Source organism: Panthera onca, chromosome D4 (genome assembly GCF_046562875.1).
Source record: "Panthera onca isolate mPanOnc1 chromosome D4, mPanOnc1 haplotype 2, whole genome shotgun sequence".
In the NCBI taxonomy this organism is placed as follows: Eukaryota; Metazoa; Chordata; class Mammalia; order Carnivora; family Felidae; genus Panthera; species Panthera onca.
Window position 1 is genome coordinate 86,802,911 of NC_138351.1, and position 18,562 is coordinate 86,821,472.

The window sequence follows — 18,562 nt, forward strand, 5'->3', positions numbered from 1 at the left end:
CCTGCTTGCCCAATGACAGGCACCTGAGATACCACCAGGGTGGGCAGCTGGTGAAGAAGGGAGGCAGCTCCCCAAGATGGACTCCCTTGTCTACCTGCTTCCTGACTCCGGGGAGAGAGCTGGAGACACCCAGTATGACTCAAGACAAGGAGCCAGGGCCCAGGCTATTCATAAATGGAAAGTGGGGAAACTGATGTCCAGAGGGAAAAAGTGACTGGCTAGAGTCACCCAACGGGGCAGGACCAGACTGTGAGTGCTGGACTCCTGAGACCCCAGAGGTGAGAGTCGTGCTGGGTCTGAACCTGGGTGGGGAGGACTCCGGGTCCTGACTCTCCCTGGAGTAAGGCAGAAGTCGGCTGCTGTCAGGGAGAGGGGTGAGTGGGGGAAAGCGGAGGTGGGAAGACAGCAGACAAAGAGAGGAGGGAGAGGGAGGAGGGGTGTGGAGAGGAGACAGGAAGCTGGAGGGGCCAGAAAGACAGCCTGTGTTTAATTGGGAGTTGGGAGGGGCGGGCAATCCTGCTTTTTTTAGGCTACTGAGAGATTTTCAGGGTCTGCTTGACAGGACACTGGTGAGGGGGGTGGCATGTGATGAGGATCCCAGGGCACCCCGTCATGAGCTAGAGTGGGAGTTAAGTTATTGCTAAATCACACTCTAGATTCTAATGATGGAGCAGCCATCCTCCCAGCCACACTCAGAGCTGGGCAGACCCAAGTTTTGCAGGTAGAACCTTGACGCTTCAACAAGTATGGGGGGCTCCCTTTAAAAAATAAAACATTTGGGGTGCCTGGGTGGCTCAGTAGGTTGAGTGGCCAACTTCGGCTCAGGTTATGATCTCACGGTTCATGGGTTCGAGCCCCACGTCGGGCTTTGTGCTGACAGCACGGAGCCTGCTTTGGGTTCTCTGACTCCCTCTCTCTCTCTCTCTCTGCTCCTCCGCTGCTCACATTCTCTCTCTCTCAAAAATAAATGAACGTTAAAAAAAAGAAGAAAGGGGGAGACCGGAGATCTTGCAACTGGAGCAGCATGGCCAAGCCTTGTGGGGTGCGCCTGAGCGGGGAAGCCCGCAAACAGGTGGATATCTTCAGGCAAAATCTTTTTCAGGAGGCAGAAGAATTCCTCTACAGATTGTTGCCACAGAAAATCATATACCTGAATCAACTCTTGCAAGAGGACCTTCTCAATGTGGCTGACCTGACCTCTCTCCGGGCCCCACTAGACATCCCCATCCCAGACCCCCCAACCAAGGAGGATGAGATGGAAACAGATAAGCAGGAGAAGAAAGAAGTCCCTAAGTGTGGCTTTCTCCCTGGAAATGAGAAGGTTCTCGCCCTACTTGCCCTGGTTAAGCCAGAAGTGTGGACTCTCCAAGAAAAATGCATTCTGGTGATCACATGGATCCCGCACCTGATCCCCAAGATTGAGAGGATGGAAATGACTTTGGGGTGGCAATCCAGGAGAAGGTGCTGGAGAGGGTGAATGCAGTCAAGACCAAAGCGGAAGCCTTCCAAACAACCATTTCCAAGTACTTCTCAGAACGCGGGGATGCTGTGGCCAAGGCCTCTAAGGAGACTCGTGTAATGGATTACCGGGCCCTGGTACATGAGCGAGATGAGGCAGCCTGTGGGGAGCTCAGGGCCATGGTGCTGGACCTGAGGGCCTTCTACGCTGAGCTTTGTCATATCATCTGCACCAACCTAGAGAAAATTATCAACCCAAAGGGTGAAGAGAAGCCATCTGTGTACTGAGCCCAGGGCCAGAAGGGAAATAAATGATCTATGCTTTATGTGGAAAAAAAAAAAAAAAAAAAAAAAGGAAGAAAGAGAAAACATCGGGGCACCTGGATGGCTCAGGTTATGATCTCAAGATTTGTGGGTTCGAGCCCCATGTCAGGCTCCACACTAACAGTGCAGAGCCTGCTTGGGACTCTCTGTGTCCCTCTCTCTCTGTCCTTCCCCTGCTCGCTGTCCTCTCTGTCTCTCTCTCTCTCTCAAAATAAATAAATTAAAAAAAAAAAAAAAGGTAAAGAAAACACAATTACAAAAACAAAATTAGGCATGGAGCTTGGGAAGGGGCCTCTACCTCTGCTCAGCGCCTTCTCTGGTTTCTTCTCTCTCATCCTTTGTAAACCAAGGCCCACCACTCCCAGAGGGGGAGGTGGGAGCAGGTGATGTCAAGAGCACGGACTTGGAGGTCAGACAAACCTGGGCCGGAATTCTGGCTAAGCCACTTCCTGCGCGAGCCAGGCAAGTCACTTCATTCTTGAGACCTCAGTTTTCTCATCTGTAAAAGGGGCAGGATAATATTTGCCTCCTCAGAACCACTGTCAAAATAAAATAAAAGAGTAACACGTGGAGCCCTTGGCACAGTGCCTAACACGTCACAAGCACTTAATAAATGCTTGATGCATTTACGCCTGATATGGCGTAAGCATTTGGTTTATGATTATAATAATCACCCAAAATGATTCAGTTTCACTTCAACTGGCACTTCTTCCAGGATGTCCCTTGTCAAAAATTGAAGTATAGCATACATCCAGCAAGTACATGATTCAGTGTACAGCCTGGTGAACTTTTCCATAAAAATGCACCCAAGTTGTCACCACCCAGATCAAGACACAGAGCATTAGGGCACCTGGCTGGCTCAGTCAGGGGAACGTGTGACTCTTGATCTTGGGGTTGTGAGTTCAAGCCGCACATGTGGAACGGAGTTTACTTAAAATTAAAAATTAAAAAAAAGGGGCGCCTGGGTGGTTCAGTTGGTTGGGCATCCGACTTCAGCTCAGGTCATGATCTCACAGTCCGTGAGTTCGAGCCCCGCATCGGGCTCTGTGCAGACAGCTCAGAGCCTGATGCCTGCTTCGGATTCTGTGTCTCCCTCTCTCTCTGCCCCTCCCCTGCTCATGCTCTGTCTCTCTCTGTCTGAAAAATAAATAAAAACATTAAAAAAAATTAAAAAAAAAAAAAAAGACAGAGCCTCTGGAGTCCCCTCATCTCTCTTCCCAGGGAGTAGCCTTGCCTTCCATCCCCATGAGAAAGTCATTAACCTGAGCTCTACCATCATAGATTAGACTGTTCTTGAAGCTTTATATGCATGGACTCGTAGTGTATCCTTCTGTGTCTGGTTCAAAGAAGTTCTGAACTATGTGGTTAAGAGTTCAGGCTTCAGGCTCAGTCACGCCTGGTTCAAATCCTGGTTCAGCCAAGCCTTTGCTATGTGCCTCAGGCTGTGCTATGTCTCAGTGTCTGCATCCGTGAAATGCACGTAAATCATCATACCTACCTGATAGAATTTTGAGGGAGATTAAATGAGATATTGTGCTTGAAGCATTTGGCAACCAAGGGTGCCCGAGAAGTGGCAGGGGCTGTTTTTATTCATCTCAGTTATGCTCAGCCCCTCCCGTGTCCGTCCCCAGGAGAGTCCCAGAGACTCCATGGCTCTGACCTGAACTATTGCCCTAGTCTCCCTTGGTGCCTTCAACTCCGACCCAGCCTGCTCTCAGCTGCTAAGTGGGCCGGGCCAACACGGCCACAGGTGGGTCACTGGGCGCCCCCACTTTCCCACGTGAACTCCAGCTCAGCCTTGAAGTCTCAACTTTGCCTTTCCCAGGAGTCCTTTCCAAATCCCTGGCTGGACTGGGTGCCCCTCTGCAGGCCTCCCTGGCTCCCCGTTCCTGCCCTGGCAGAGTACTCGGCCTTGCATTTTGTCACCCCGGAGTGCTCAGCGCCTGGCAGAGTGCCCAGCACACCACAGGCACCTGATGCATATTTCTTAACTGTTAAATGGATAAATAAATAAAGGTCTCTCCCATATTTGAAAACCTTCCATGGGTCTCGTGGAGAGAGAAATGAAGTCCAAACCACAGAGTACTGTACTCTACGGTCCCTCCTCACCACATGGCATGGTTTGGATCCTTTCTCTTGTTGGCTGTGAGAGCTCAGACGAACGGCTTGGTTTCCTCATCTGTAAAATGGGGATAATAATAGTAAATAACTCACAGGTGACCATTAGCGTTCAATGAATTGATAAATGTGAAGAGCTTGGAATAGTGATTGACCTATAGTATGTCCCACATAAGCTAGTTGTTGTCCTCATCCTCTTATTCCCCCTCCTGTTCCCCCTCCTCCCCCTCCTCCCTCCACCCCCCTCGTCAACACTATTTTGCTGGGGGAGGGGTAGCCACCTGGCTATGCAGGGTGAGGGAGGGGCCCTGGTGGCAGGACTGCTCCTTTTCTTTACCAGTCCTCATTTTCAGCCCCGTCCCTCACTCCTACCTTTGGAAGGACGTGGTACCAATGAATCCTGAGCCGTTCCAAGGTCCTGTGGTTGAGTCCGCTGGTCTCTTTTTTTTTTTTTTTTTAATTTTTTTTTTCAATGTTTTTTATTTATTTTTGGGACAGAGAGAGACAGAGCATGAAAGGGGGAGGGGCAGAGAGAGAGGGAGACACAGAATCGGAAACAGGCTCCAGGCTCTGAGCCATCAGCCCAGAGCCCGACGCGGGGCTCGAACTCACGGACCGCGAGATCGTGACCTGGCTGAAGTCGGAGGCTTAACCGACTGCGCCACCCAGGCGCCCCCGCTGGTCTCTTTTTGAAGATTCGTGTTTCCACTTCCTCTTTTCTCCGCAGTCATGAATTACGTGCTGTTCATCTTCCAGACTTTTGTCGCTCATCTCCCATTCCCTCCTTTTTCCGTTCTTTGTGTCCTTGTGGATTTTAACTTCTTATAATTCCCCTGCTATTTCTTTAGCGGGGTTTCAGGAGGAAAAGGATTCCACATTATATAACCGGATTTATTTTTCTATAAACAAACAAAATTCTGAAACAAAAAATTAACTGTTCTTTATTCTTGGGGAAGGGGCACATGGGAATTTGCTTTATTACTTTTCTGTGTTTTTAAAATGTTTTGTTTAAAAAAAGAGAGGTTCTGGGCGCCTGGATGGCTTAGTCGGTTAAGCATCCGACGCGATTTCGGCTCAGGTCATGATCTCATGGTTTGTGAGTCTGAGCCCCGAGTCAGGCTGAAGCCTGCTTGGCGTTGTCTCTCTCCCCTCTCTCTGTCCCTACCCTGCAAGCTCTCTCTATCTCTCAAAATAAATAAATAAACTTAAAAAAAAATTTTTTTAAAGAGAGGCTCTCCTCTATTCAAAAAAGTGCCTTTGATCCTGATCTGTGGTTCTAGCTGTTCTTTTTTTTTTTTTTTTTTTTTCATCTTTCTTCCAGAAGAATAAGTCCATACCTTTTTGCAGGCTTGGAATTAGTCCTCACCTTTCTGCACAGTGACAAACATCCCAGGTCACCAGTGAGTTTTCAACTGCCACAACCACTACAGTTTTCCTTTTTCTAATATTATTATTATTTTTTATTTTTGAGAGAGAGACAGACAGACAGACAGCACAAGCAGGGGAGAGGCAGAGAGAGGGAGACACAGAATTGGAAGCAGGCTCCAGGCTCTGAGCTGTCAGCGCAGAGCCCAATGCGTGGCTTGAACCCAGGAACTGTGAGATCATGACCTGAGCCCAAGTCGGATACTTAACAGAATGAGCCACCCAGGCACCCTTCCTTTTTTTTTTTTTTTTAAGTTTATTTATTTTGAGAGGGTGAGAGACAGAGAGTGAGCGCTTGAGTGTATGTGCACATGTGACTGTTCATGAACAGGAGAGAGGCAGAGAGAAAGGGAGAGAGAGAATCTCAAGCAGGCTCTGTGCTGTCATCTCAGAGCCTGACACGGGGCTTGATCCCACGGACCGTGAGATCATAACCTGAACCCAAACCAAGAGTTGTATATTTAACCAATTGAGCCACCCAGGTGCCCTGGAAGTTTTTCATTTTTACTGGAGCTTTGCAGCATGATGTGGTGTTGGGTCTCCTGGCTTTGTGCACTCCTGGCTCACCCATACTTCCCTGGGCTTTTCCCTTCTGCCTCCTTCGGTGTCTGCTCCTTTTGCTCAGTCCCTACCCCCCTTTTTTAGAGGCAGGGGAGGTGCAGAAGAGAGGGAGAGAAAGAAAAGATAATCCTTATTTTTTATTATTTTTTAATGTTTATTTATTTTTGAGAGACAGAGCATGAGTGGGGGAGGGCAGAGAGATCGGGAAACAGAATCCGAAGCGGGCTCCAGACTCTGAGCTGTCAGCACAGAGCTGGACGCGGGGCTTGAACTCACAGACGCCGAGATCATGACCTGAGCTGAAGTCGGACGCTTAACCGACTGAGCCACCCAGGCGCCCCTATTTTAAAATAATTCTTAGGGGGCGCCTGGGTAGCTCAGATGGTTAAGTGTCTGATTCCTGATTTCTACTCAGGTTATGATCACACAATTCGTGAGCCCCGTATGTGGCTCTGCCCCTGCCTGGGATTCTCTCTCTCAGAATAAACAAATGTAAAAAAGTAATAAAAATAAATAATTCTTAAGTAACCACCATTACTCACTAATGGTATCTGTGCATCTTCTCAGACCTTGCAATCACATGGGACATCGGACATCAACTCTCATTTCCTGTTCCACCTTGATTTACAGGAGTTATTTGCTTCTTGTCGCATCAATTGATGAAAAACCACATTTACAAAGATACAATGTCATAGAAAAGAATGTAGTAAAGTTTAATGCTGAAATTGTTAACTATTTCCAGCTACTAGTTTTCACAGTGTCCAATAGATGATATTGTTTCTCTCCAGAATTTAAAATATTTTACAATGCTCCTGTTAATTTGCTGTGGCACCCCAGGGTGCCTGAGCACACAGTTTGGGAACCATGGGTCTATGCTCTTTTCTTTGATTGGATTCGATCTTTCTCTCCTCAGCTTCTGGACTCAGCTCAAATGCTACTTCTTCCACGAATCTTTCTGGCCAAACTGGCCAGAAGCAAAACACACCTAAACAAAACTATTTCCCCAGTTGGAATGAAAATTCCTTCCTCTGGGATCTTACGACAATTTAACGTAAAGCGTAAAGTGTAGAAGATACAAATCGTTCTCTGATATCCACAACGTAAAAAATGCCACATTTCTTTATTTTTCTAAATCAGAATAAAACCAGCTTTAAGCCCCCACTGGCTGAGGTCACTGGGACTCCTAGTATCTGGCATTTGGGAGTAGCCCTTTCCTTGTTCCTACGGTTTTCACAGTCCAGGCAAGTCTGAACTGCCCCTATCAGCTGTCCATGGAGGCTTCCTCTGAAGGGTTCACCAGTTCATTCAAAAGTGGCTGGCCCGAATCTCTGCCGCAGAGCCGGGCTGAGCAGAGGGACTCTTTCTTGACCGTCAAGACTGTGTGGGAAAGGTTTTGGTGGTTGATGGCAGGCATTCATACCACCGCTGCCCCTGTCCAGAGCCCTGCCCCCAATGGGACTCTATGTGAGCAGGGTAAAATCCGGTGCCTCTCTGGGAACCTGTTGCATGCCAGAATCCAACCTTTCCCCTTTGGGAAGAGGTATTAGTCCCTCAGAGTTTGGATGCAGGTGGCTTGGGGGCCGGATGTGTCCCTCTGATGTTTGGCCAATGTGGTGTTATTAAAAAAATAATCTTTCTTTCTTATTTATTTATTAAAAATTTTTTAATGTTTATTATTTTTGAAAAAGGGCGAGACAGAGGGCAAGCGGGGGAGGAGGGGCAGAGAGAGAGAGGGAGACACAGAATCGGAAGCAAGGCTCCAGGCTCTGAGCTGTCAGCACAGAGCCCAACGCAGGGCTGGAACTCACAGACCATGAGATCATGACCTGAGCTGAAGTCAGCTGCTTAACCGACTGAGCCACCCAGGTGCCCCTAATCTTTTTTTTTTTTTTAATTTATTTTATTCTGAGAGAGAGAGAGAGAGAGAGAGAGAGAGAGAGAGAGAAAACATGAGCGGGGGGTGGGGAGCAGAGAAAATCCCAAGCAGGCTCCATGCTATCAGCACAGAGCCTGATGTAGGGCTTGAACTCACCAACCATGAGATCATGACCTGATCCGAAATCAAGAGTTGCATGACCAAACCAACGCGCCCCCTAGGCACCCCTAAAGATTATTTTTTAGTCCACTGTGATACTTAACCATTGGGAGATGTCACAATTCCTACAGTCAAGATTCTAGGTCCCCGCATGGAAACTATTGATTGGAGCTGAGTAAGGACTCCCCTCTGGGCAAGGTATATGGTCTGCAGTTGTCTTATCTGTGGTGTCCTTACCTCTGCATGGCCTCTACAGTCCTTTGAATTTGAGACCCTGGCCTAGACTTTGAAAACAAAGCCCTTTTGGGGAGCCTGGGTGGCTCAGTCGGTTAAGCGGCCGACTTCAGCTCAGGTCACGATCTCGCAGTCCGTGAGTTCGAGCCCCGCGTCGGGCTCTGGGCTGATGGCTCAGAGCCTGGAGCCTGCTTCCGATTCTGTGTCTCCCTCTCTCTCTGACCCTCCCCCGTTCATGCTCTGTCTCTCTCTGTCTCAAAAATAAATAAAACGTTAAAAAAAAAAGAAAGAAAACAAAGCCCTTTTGATATTATTTTCTGACCTCAAATACAAAAATCTGTTAACTCACTCTTGGAGGGCAAGGATCTACCAAACTCAAGAACTCCAAGCCCAGCGGCTCTTTGTAGGTGCTGGGACAGTGGGTGGCTGCAATGGAGACAATTACTTTTTAATTCTCTGCCAATGACTCTACAGCAGCAAAATAGGCAAGACACAGCCTCATGTTATGTCACTTTAAAGGATATTAATAGCTAACATGCACTGGGTCCTGACTAGGTTCCCAGTCCTAGGTAAAAAATCTTGTAAATATTATTTTGTTTAATTCTTTAGAAACTGCTTTTTTTTTTTTTTTACATTTTTAAAAATGTTTTTATTTATTTTTGAGACAGAGAGAGACAGAGCATGAGCAGGGGAGGGGCAGAGAGAGAGGGAGACACAGAATCTGAAACAGGCTCCAGGCTCCCAGCTGTCTGCACAGAGCCCGACGCGGGGCTCGACCGCAGAGTGTGAGATCATGACCTGAGCTGAAGTCGGATGCTTAACCGACTGAGCCACCCAGGTGCCCCTAGAAACTGCTTCTAAAAGAATGTAGCGGAAACCACAGGGTGCCTGGGTGGCTCAATGGGTTAAGCATGGGACTTCAGCTCAGGTCATGATCTCAGAATCCTTGAGTTCGAGCCCCTTGTCAGGCTCTGTGTCAACAGCTCAGAACCTGGAGTCTGCTTCAGATTCTGTTGTCTCCCTCTTTCTCTGCCCCTCCCCTGCTCACACCCTTGTCTCTCTCAAAAACAAAATAAAAACATTAAAAAAAATTTTTTTTAATAAATAAAAGAATGTAGGGGAATCTAAATGCCCAGTGGTCATGAGAACGGGTGGGGGTTAACATGGAAAAATGCAGCTGATGATGCAGCTTAAAAGAAGGGAGGTAGGTGCAAGCTCGGAGACCGTCGGAGAAGAGGCCTGGACCTGGACCCAGGGCTCTCCAACAGGCCCTGGGTATGCGGGGGACCCAAGCCACTGGATCCACAGTATAACCAGGTTTCGTGGCAGCAAATGTACCCCATTTCTTCCGTCTCAACTTGGTCTGCCCCATTGCCTATTCTGGCTCGTCTGTCCCTCCCTCCCCTCCTTTGGTCACTCCACGCTGTTCCCCGTCCTTATCCCAAACCTCCAGCGCTCCACTCTGCATCCATCCCCCCACCTGCTTATCTCCTGTTGGTGCAGTGGCCAAGCCACAAACAGGCTCTCTGCCGTCACATGACCCGTGCGTAAATCACAGGACTCTTCCTACCCCCAGCGGCTGGTCCGCACCAGGGCTCTGCAGAGCCTGCAGGCCGCGCATGCGCAGCTGCAAGCGCACCTGCCGGGCAGCGGACCATCCCAGCGCTTCCTGCGGCCGCAGCCCCGCCCCGCGCTCAGGCTGGGCTGGCTGCTTACGTATTCCCTAGAGATCCAAGTTGCGTTTGTTGCTACTCTTCCAGCAAACAGTCTACACAGCCAACCCTTCTCCTTAGGTCATGACACTGGGACCGCGACTGGGTGTTGGACGTTCTTCCCTGGGCATCAGGAAGTCAGAGCACGAGTCCCGGGTCTGCGCTTAGAGCCATGCGACCTTGGGCAAGTGACTTGACCTCCCTATGCACGAGGAAAATTAAATAATGAGAACACTGACCTCATGGGGCTATAGTGAAAATTCATGAGAGCCCTTTGCGTGGTGCCTAGGATGTATCAAATGTATATGCAAATAAGGAATACAGAGCAAAGGGGGATTTTACCTTAGCGTGTCGGTCATCTTGCTGGCCTCTCTGAGGCCAAGAAGTTTTCCTGTCTTTGTTTCACAGACTTGGAAAGCAAGGCTCAGAGATGTCAAAGAGGTCTCATGCCGGGTCTTGGATTCCACATCCAGGAAGATTCCAATCTACCACTCCGGGGTTGGGTTCCTGAGTGAGTTCACAGACTGTCACCCCACCTGCTTTTTCAACCATCCTATTTAGAATAACATCCGTTCTGATTTTTGCCATCCCTAGTGAACATCTCAGGTACACATCCACAGGAAAAGATTTCTTTTTTTGTCCTTCCTTCTGCAGAAAATAACAAGCTGCTATATATATATATATTTTTTTTTTTTTGCCTGTGACCTCTGAGGAAGTCCCCACACAGATTCCAGGCTACCAAAATGTCCTGGAGCCCTGCAGTGAGGCCTACTCCTGGGGGTTTTCCTCTCTATCCTGCCCCTCAGACTCTCTCCCAGTCACACAGTTCCCCTCTCCGATCCTGGAAAAGCCACACTCTTCTCTGGCACTTGGTTTTTGCATTTTCTGGGACACTCTCCCAGCACACTCTTGCTCCCTGTTACTCATGTAAGGAGGCCTGCCCTGACTGTACCACACCAGGCCCACTGAGTCAGGTGCTCTGTCACTCATTCTCACAGCCCCTGTCCTGCTTCAGCACTTATTAGGACAGTGACTCAATGCTGTGTCTGACTTCTTGATTCCTGTCTTGTTTCCTCAGCTAGAATACTGGCTCCTTGAGGGCAGTCTCTGCTGGCTGAGGGGTGGGGGTGGGGGTGGGGGTGCATGCAGCATTAAAGTGCATCCTAGGCTCCCTCACAGTTACAAATTATCTCCTCCTCTGAATGCACCCTGAGACTATTAATACCTTGGGTAAGAGGCAGAGCCTAGACTGTAAAATGATAGGCATGTGAAAGTTCTGTTGGGGTAGATTGGGGTGGGAATGAGAAGGTGGTCACATCTTCCTAGAAGTGTGGCCTGTTGTCCTGGCTCTGCCATTGTTCATTGTGCGGGACCTCTGGGAAGTCCTCCTTTGGCCTCAGCTTCTTTAGCTGTTGCTCAGTATAAAATAATGATTCAGAATTGAGATTCTGGAATTGGATCTTTGTCACTTACTAGCAAAGCACTTATCTGAATCTCAATATCTTCACCTGTAAATATTATCACCTTTTTTTTTTAAGTTTATTTATTTTTGGGGGGGGGGGAGGGGGAGAGAGACAATCTTGAGCAGGCTCCACACTGGCAGCGAGGAGCCGGATGCAGGGCTTGAACTCAACAACTGTGAGATCATGACCTGAGCCGAAATCAAGAGTCAGTCACTTAACCAACTGAGCCCCCCGGGCCCCCTATTTTTAATAATATTAAGAGGACTTAGCTCACAGAGTTGTTCCAAAATTTTAATGAGTATTCACTGATTTTATGAACATTAGCTCTTCTGTCCTTTTTGGTTTTTAATTGGCTCAACTCATTTGCTTTTCTTTGAGGTCAGAGGTGAGTCCTGTGCCACATTTGAAAAGTAACCTCCCTCATCAACAAAGAAAGTCCACCAAAAACTGACCTGGGATCACTTTGGTAACATGGACTCCTGTAAGGAGATGCTGAGACCTGAGACGTCCTGCAGCATGTTCCTATCAGATTTGGCACTTAGAAATTTCTAGTCTTTGCAGGGTGCCTGGCTGGCTTAGTCCATAGAGCATGCGACTCTTGATCTCAGGGTTGTGAGTTGGAGCCCCACATTGGGTGTGGACATTACTTAAAAATGAAGTCTTATGGGGCGCCTGGGTGGCTCCGTTGGTTAAGCATCGACTTCGGCTCAGGTCATGATCTCAGGGTCTGTGCCGACAGCTCAGAGCCTGGAGCCTGCTTGGGATTCTGTGTCTCCCTCTCTCTCTGCCCCTCACCCACTCGCTGTCTCTCTCTCTCTCTCTCTCTCTCTCTCACTCTCACAAAATAAATATTAAAAAGTGAAGTCTTATTAAAAAAAAAAAAAAGAATTTTCTAGCCTTTGAGTGCCCAGAGACTTGGATAGGTGTCTGTATTGTACATGGCTGCAGCTCCAATGCCCAGAATAGTAGCTTGTATGTAGTAGTGGTGGGAGACCAGTAAATATTTGTCAGTGACTATTACACAGCCTGAGAGCAACTCTCGTGCTCAATTCTCGTAGCCTCAGGTTTTGTTTTGTTTCCATCTGAGAATGGAGATTAAAAACAATGCTTAATTATTGGGGAGTTGATGAGATGATGCAGTCAGACGCTCAGCATGGAGCCTGACACACAAGAGCTCAGTGAATGGTGGCTATGTGGATATAGGTACCGGGAGAAAGATAACGTCGATAAACCTCCAGTTATGTTGTGGTTAGGAGGCTCTGAGTTCCTAATGTGGGCAAGGGGGGAAATGGAGGGTTCCCAGAAAGAGGAAAGACAGGACATAACGCGGTTTCAGGACGACGGAGCTCGTCAGTAGCCCGTGGCCAGGTGCGGAGGCGGCGGCGGAGACTTTAGGACCCTGCGCCCTGGGAGCGCGCGACTGGCCGGGTGCGCGCGGCGCGTGAGGTGAGGGGGAGGGCGCGGCTTTCGCGCCAGCCAGGAACCGCCTCGCGCCCAGCCGCATCTCGGCGGGCGGGGCCGAGCCCCCGGGCCGCAGTGCGATTGGCGGAGGTGCGCGGGTGACGGGGACGGCTGGCACGAGGCCCCGCCCCCGGCCGGCCCCGCGCGCGCGCGCGCGCGCGCGCCGGCAGGTCGGCAGCCTCACTCTGGTTCGCGTCGCGCCTCCGCGCCGAGTCCGCGCTTCAGTCGAGCCCGAGCGAGGCTGCGGAGCGGAGGGCTGCGGCCAGCAGAGCGCGCTGACCTGGGGAGGCGCCGTGTCCGCGGGCGTCGCTTGAGGAGACTCGGTGCCCGAAGAGTCGCGCAGCACGATGGCCCCCATTGGCCTCAAAGCCGTGGTCGGAGAGAGTAAGTGGAGTCGGGGTCCTCCCGCGGGCGAGGGCTGCGGCTGCCCGGCAGGAGCGGGGCGCCGTACCTGCCGTGGCGCCTGGCCTCCACGCCGGCGGCTCGCCCCACCCGACCGGGGGCTCCGGGCTGGGAGGGTCCCGTTATGTCGGCGCCGCCCTCCTCGCAGGGAAGTCCCTCCTGGCCTCCAGCGGCCCGCGCCCGCTTCCCTGCTTCCCCCGCTCTCCGCTTCCCGCATTCCTCCCCCTGCATCCCACCCCTCCCCTGTTCACCCCGTCCTCTTTCACCCGTCCCTCCTCTTCATCCCCACTCCTCTCTTCCCTCTTTACTCGCATCCCCCTTCACCCCATCGCTCCCTCCTCGCCCCCATTTCTCTTTCACCCCATCCCCCTTCACGCCATTCCTTTTTCCTCCCCCTTCACCCCGAGCACCCCATCCCTCCCCTTCGCCTCGCCTGTATCCCCTGCAGCCCATCACCCTCCCCTTCCTCACCCATCACCCTCCCCTGCACCCCCGTTCTTCACTCCCATCACCTCCCCCCCCCCTTCCCTTCTCCCCTTCCTTCTTTATTCCCCGAGCTCCCTGATTCCATTCCGTTTTCTGCCTCCAGTCCCTCCCTGTTTCCCACTCTGCTGGGTGAATCGTGACGGGCGAGATCTCGGCCCGCGCCGCCACCCCCACCCCCTCCGGGAGCCCGGGCCGCGGTCCCCGGCTGCGGAGACCCACCTGGGAGCCGCTGGGCGCGCACCGGCTCCGACGCGCCGCTCGCCCAGCCTGGGCCGCCGCTGGCCGCTGGGGAGGAGCTGCCTGTTTTTCCAAAGGCTTGGCTCTGCAGGGCTGAGGCCGCCTCTCTCCTCCTCCCGTTCCGGGGTCGTGGCTGCAAGGGCGGGGTCTTATCTGGGTCCCGAACCCTCTTAAATCACTCGGGAGAGGCGGAAAGCTTTGGCGTGCGGCGGGAGGAGCGGCCCTGCCCTGCCCAGCACCGCAGTCTGCAGTCTCCCTGTTGGCAGGACTCAGCCCTTGCTTGGCTGGACGTTTCGGGCAGTCCAAACCACGGTTGCAGGGAAATGGTTGTTGACGGGTTTGGATGAAAGGCTCAGCGTAAGTGGATTTTTAAAAATGGATGTTGGTGAGTGTCGGCTGCAGCGGAGTGAGGGCTGGTGGTGATAATATTTGGAAACGGCGTCCTCGGCGCTAAGGAAGATTGATGATTGGTGTAGGCAGATAGTGTGCCTCTTCAATATTTTGGCCATGTCTTTAATAAAAAACGTGTAGGGATTTCCGTGACTTTCGGTACCTCTTTCGGATTTAGAAAATTAAAGCTGGACTTTTCTCTGCAGGAGAGGATAAAAAAGGAAATAGAATAAAAGTGGAAATTACTGTTTCCTTTCCAATGATTCCATTATTATAGGGCTCTCCTGTCCAACATTTAAGGCCGTGTAGCGTTCCTTCTGAACATCATAACTGTTTTTCTTCCCCATATTTTCTGTTGGCCTATAGGAAATATTCTCACTTGTTTTACATCCTTACCTCACCTATAGCATCAGAAGAAAATTGTCATAAAAACTGAACCCCAAATGAGCACTTTTTAAAAAGTGCCCACAATAACACCTGCCTTCCTCATGCATAAAGTTTCTGAATCATATACCTTCTATTTCCTTAGGAGAATCAAGGCATTTAGGGCTGGAAGGACCCATGAGGGATCCTCTAATGTCATTTTACCTGTGGGAAAGAAATGGAGGCTCATAGCAGTTAAATGACTTGCCAAAATCAGTGTTAATTAATTTTTTAAAACCTCATGTCCATTTACTTGCAACGTTTGTAAAAAATAACTACCTTTGTTACTCTATACATACAATTTCCTTCCAGAAGCCATTTTAAAGGGTTTTGAAATACAGAATGTTATATTACATGTTACATTCTTTCAAATGTTGGATTTGAATATTGTGCCTTTGAGACAAAAACCCTAAGTGTTGTAGAAGCAAGTTTTTGCATCCTTTTGCCAGGACCTTTGTTCATGCAGGTAGCTCCTTAGTAGCCGTTCCCTTTTTTAGAAGCCAGCATAAAGGCTAAAAAAAAAAAAAAAAAAAAAAAAGAATATCATGAATGCAATATGGCCAAAATTTCTTAAAATTGTTTTTAATGTTTATTAAATTTTGATAGAAAGACAGAGAGCGAGCAGGGGAGGGACAGAGAGAGAGGGAGACACAGAATCAGAAGTAGGCGCCAGGCTCCAAGCTGTCAGCACAGAACCCGACTCAGGGCTTGAACTCACAGACCGTGAGATCATGACCTGAGCCAAAGTCAGACGCTCAACCAACTGAGCCACCCAGGCGCCCCAATATGGCCAAAATTTCTTTACTGAAGTAAAGCAAAGCCACTGCTTATGAAAATCAAATCAGTTTTATATAAAATTGGTGAATGTGTGAACAGCATCTGTTCTTTTTCTTTTTTTCTTTTTAAAAAAATTTTTTAAAGTGTTTATTTTTGAGAGAGAGTGTGAACCAGGGAGGGGAAGAGAGAGAGGGAGACACCAAATCTGAAGCAAGCTGTCAGCACAGAGCCTGATGTGGGGATCAAACCCATGAACTGTGAAATCATGACCTGAGCCGAAGTCGGACACTTCACTGACTGAGTCACCCAGGCGCCCCATCACAATTGAGCTGTGTATAAATTTTGGGAAAAAATATAATTGCAATTCTTTGTAAATGACACAGGTTAATTCTGGCTCCCAATTTTGAATGAGGTTTTTAGTGTTTCTTTCTCTAAAAATAAAATAAAATAAAGATTTTTTTAAACCAACATGTCCCCTACACAGCCTGGTCTTCCCAATTTAAATTAACACCTGATATTGTTGATGATCATATTTCCTCATTTTATTTTCTTATAGCATTTAAAATGAATTGAAAGATCTTGTTCAGTTTTTTGTTTTGTTTGTGTGGGGGTTTTTGCATTTCTTTGATTGTTTCATCCACTCGAATGTGACTTCCAGGAGAGCAGGGTCTTTATCTTACATGTTCACCACTGTACTCCATGCCAAGAGCAGTGGCTGACTCACAATCAGCCATCAGCAAATGTTTATTAAATGAATGAGTGAATGGGGCGCCTGGGTGGCTCGGTCGGTTGAGTGGCCGACTTCGGCTCAGGTCATGATCTCGTGGTCCGTGAGTTCGAGCCCCCCGTCGGGCTCTGTGCTGACAGCTCAGAGCCTGGAGCCTGTTTCAGATTCTGTGTCTCCCTCTCTCTGTGACCCTCCCCCGTTCATGCTCTGTCTCTCTCTGTCTCAAAAATAAATAAACGTTAAAAAAAAATTTAAAAAATAAATAAATGAATGAGTGAAGGATATACAGTGGACAGCAAGATAAATGTAGTTTTTGGCTTCTTGTCACATTTTTTTTTTAATGTGTATTTTTGAGAGAGAGAGAGAGAGAGACCGAGTGCTAGTGGGGAAGGGGCAGAGAGAGAGGGAAACACAGAATCAGAAGCAGGCTCCAGGCTCCGAGCTGTCAGCACAGAGCCCGACGCGGGGCTCGAACTCAACATCCATGAGATCGTGACCTGAGCCGAAGTGGGAAGCTTAACCGACTGAGCCATCCAGGCGACCCATTCTTGTCGCATCTTTTTGAGTTAAGTTTTAGAGCGGCGGTAGGTACAGGCACAACAGAAGTAGAGGAGGTAGGTCAACTTTAAGCTGTTCATTCAGCAGTGTTTGTTCACAGCCTGCTAGAACTATGGGAGACTAAAATATGGGACACTCGTATTGTTGTGATGGACATAGACAATGCTGAGGAGCTTTCTCTGCTAACCCCAAGTTTTCCCTGTCACCCCCCTGTCACTTCCCCCACACAGGATATACTCAGAGTATTATACTTCTTTGTTGTTAGCCTTGCCCAGCTAGACCAGAAGTTCTTGGAGGGTAGAATAAAACCTGGTCTTACTCTTTTGTTTTTAAGTTTATTTAGTTTGAGTGAGTGTGTGCGTGAGGGGGGGGGGGCGGGAAGGGGGCAGAGAGAGGCGGGGAGAGAGAGAAGCCCAAGCAGCCTCGGTGCTACCAGCACAGAGCCCCACGCCTGGGGCTCGATCCCATGAACTGTGAGCTCATGACCCGAGCCTAGATCAAGAGTCTGACACTCAATCAACTGAGCCACCCCAGGCACTCCGAACCCGGTTGTTCTTATGTCTATCCTTAGTGTAGGAATGAATCAGTGTTTGGTACTCAATAGATGTTGAATGAATAACTTAATCTTTATATGTAGCAATTTAGAGACTGGGCTCTTGGAATTAGACTACCTGGGATAAAATTCTGGTTCACCACTTATTAGCCATGTGACTTTGGCAAATAATTGAACCTTTTCGTGCCTCAATTTTTTAAAATATAAAGTGAATAACAATAGCACTTACCTTTGTGGGGTTCTATGAGTGTTCAATGAACTAGTGCAGGTATAGCACTTAGCACAGTTCTTGGCATCCAGTAACTTCAATAAATATTCTCCTCATGAAAAGATCCACAAAGTGGGTCAGTAAGTATTAGAGGATTATGGGAAAAGATTGACTAGCTCTGTCCTGTGGGGCCACAGTTTGGGGGGAGAAAGCAGAGTCTCAGATAAATTTCTTTTTTTTTTTTTTTATGTTTATTTTTGAGAGAGAGAGAGAGAGAGAGCGCGCGCGCGCAGGCGCGCGCGCGCGCGAATGGGGGAGGGGCAGAGAGAGAGAGGGAGATGCAGAATCCAAAGCAGGCTCCAGGCTCTGAGCTGTCAGCACAGAGCCCGACGCGGGGCTCAAACTCACGAACTGCGAGATCCTGACCTGAGCTGAAATCAAGAGTCAGATACTTAACTGACTGAGCCACCCAGGCGCCCCTCGGATAAATTTCTTGAGAGGTGCAAATAAACTGGAAAATGGGAGAATTGACCTTAAGAGCCTATGGACAGGTTTGTAATCTGACCCTACTTCTGTTTCCAGTTCTACTCATGTCTTTTTACCCTTTTTTCTTTATTTTCCTTCTATAAAATATACTTGTTTTCTACTCTTTACAAAGAGAATGTAAGAGAAAGGATAATTTTTTGTGTGTGGCATTTTATTATATATTTTATGTTAATAAACAATGTCTCAATCATATAAATCCGAGTTGTAATCCAGGGTTATTTCTGTTCCCTGAAGTTTCGTCAGTGTTACAAGGATGTAAGGAGTTCAAAATGTACTATTTGTCTTTCTTGTTGTTTCCTAGCTGTTAGTGATTTCTCCTCGTGTTTGTTTATAAGAATCACATTCCTCTGGAAAAGAATGCAGTTTTGATTTGTACATTAAGTACATACGTTTTTCAGATGGGGCCATGATTCATAGGATGTGTCGGAAGTTAAGAGGACGCCTAGAAAGAAGCAGTCTTTGTT

General features: G+C 48.7%; 1 protein-coding gene and 1 pseudogene across 3 annotated transcripts in view; both read left to right on the top strand.

Moving 5' to 3' along the window:
• Positions 1–957: 957 nt before the first annotated feature.
• On the top strand, positions 958–1,788 carry LOC132662919 (proteasome activator complex subunit 2 pseudogene; annotated as a pseudogene).
• Positions 1,789–12,946: 11,158 nt separating this feature from the next.
• The window catches only part of STXBP1 (syntaxin binding protein 1), a 75,718-nt gene continuing 70,102 nt past the window's right edge, over positions 12,947–18,562 (top strand). The window contains exon 1 of one of the 3 annotated variants that reach the window (XM_078436457.2): positions 12,947–13,175. In XM_078436457.2, coding sequence (XP_078292583.1) covers positions 13,139–13,175 — 37 coding nt within the window. In that variant the 5' untranslated portion in view covers positions 12,947–13,138. The remainder of the gene's footprint in view (positions 13,176–18,562) is intronic. The other 2 variants (XM_078436459.2, XM_078436458.2) reach the window with 2 other exon arrangements.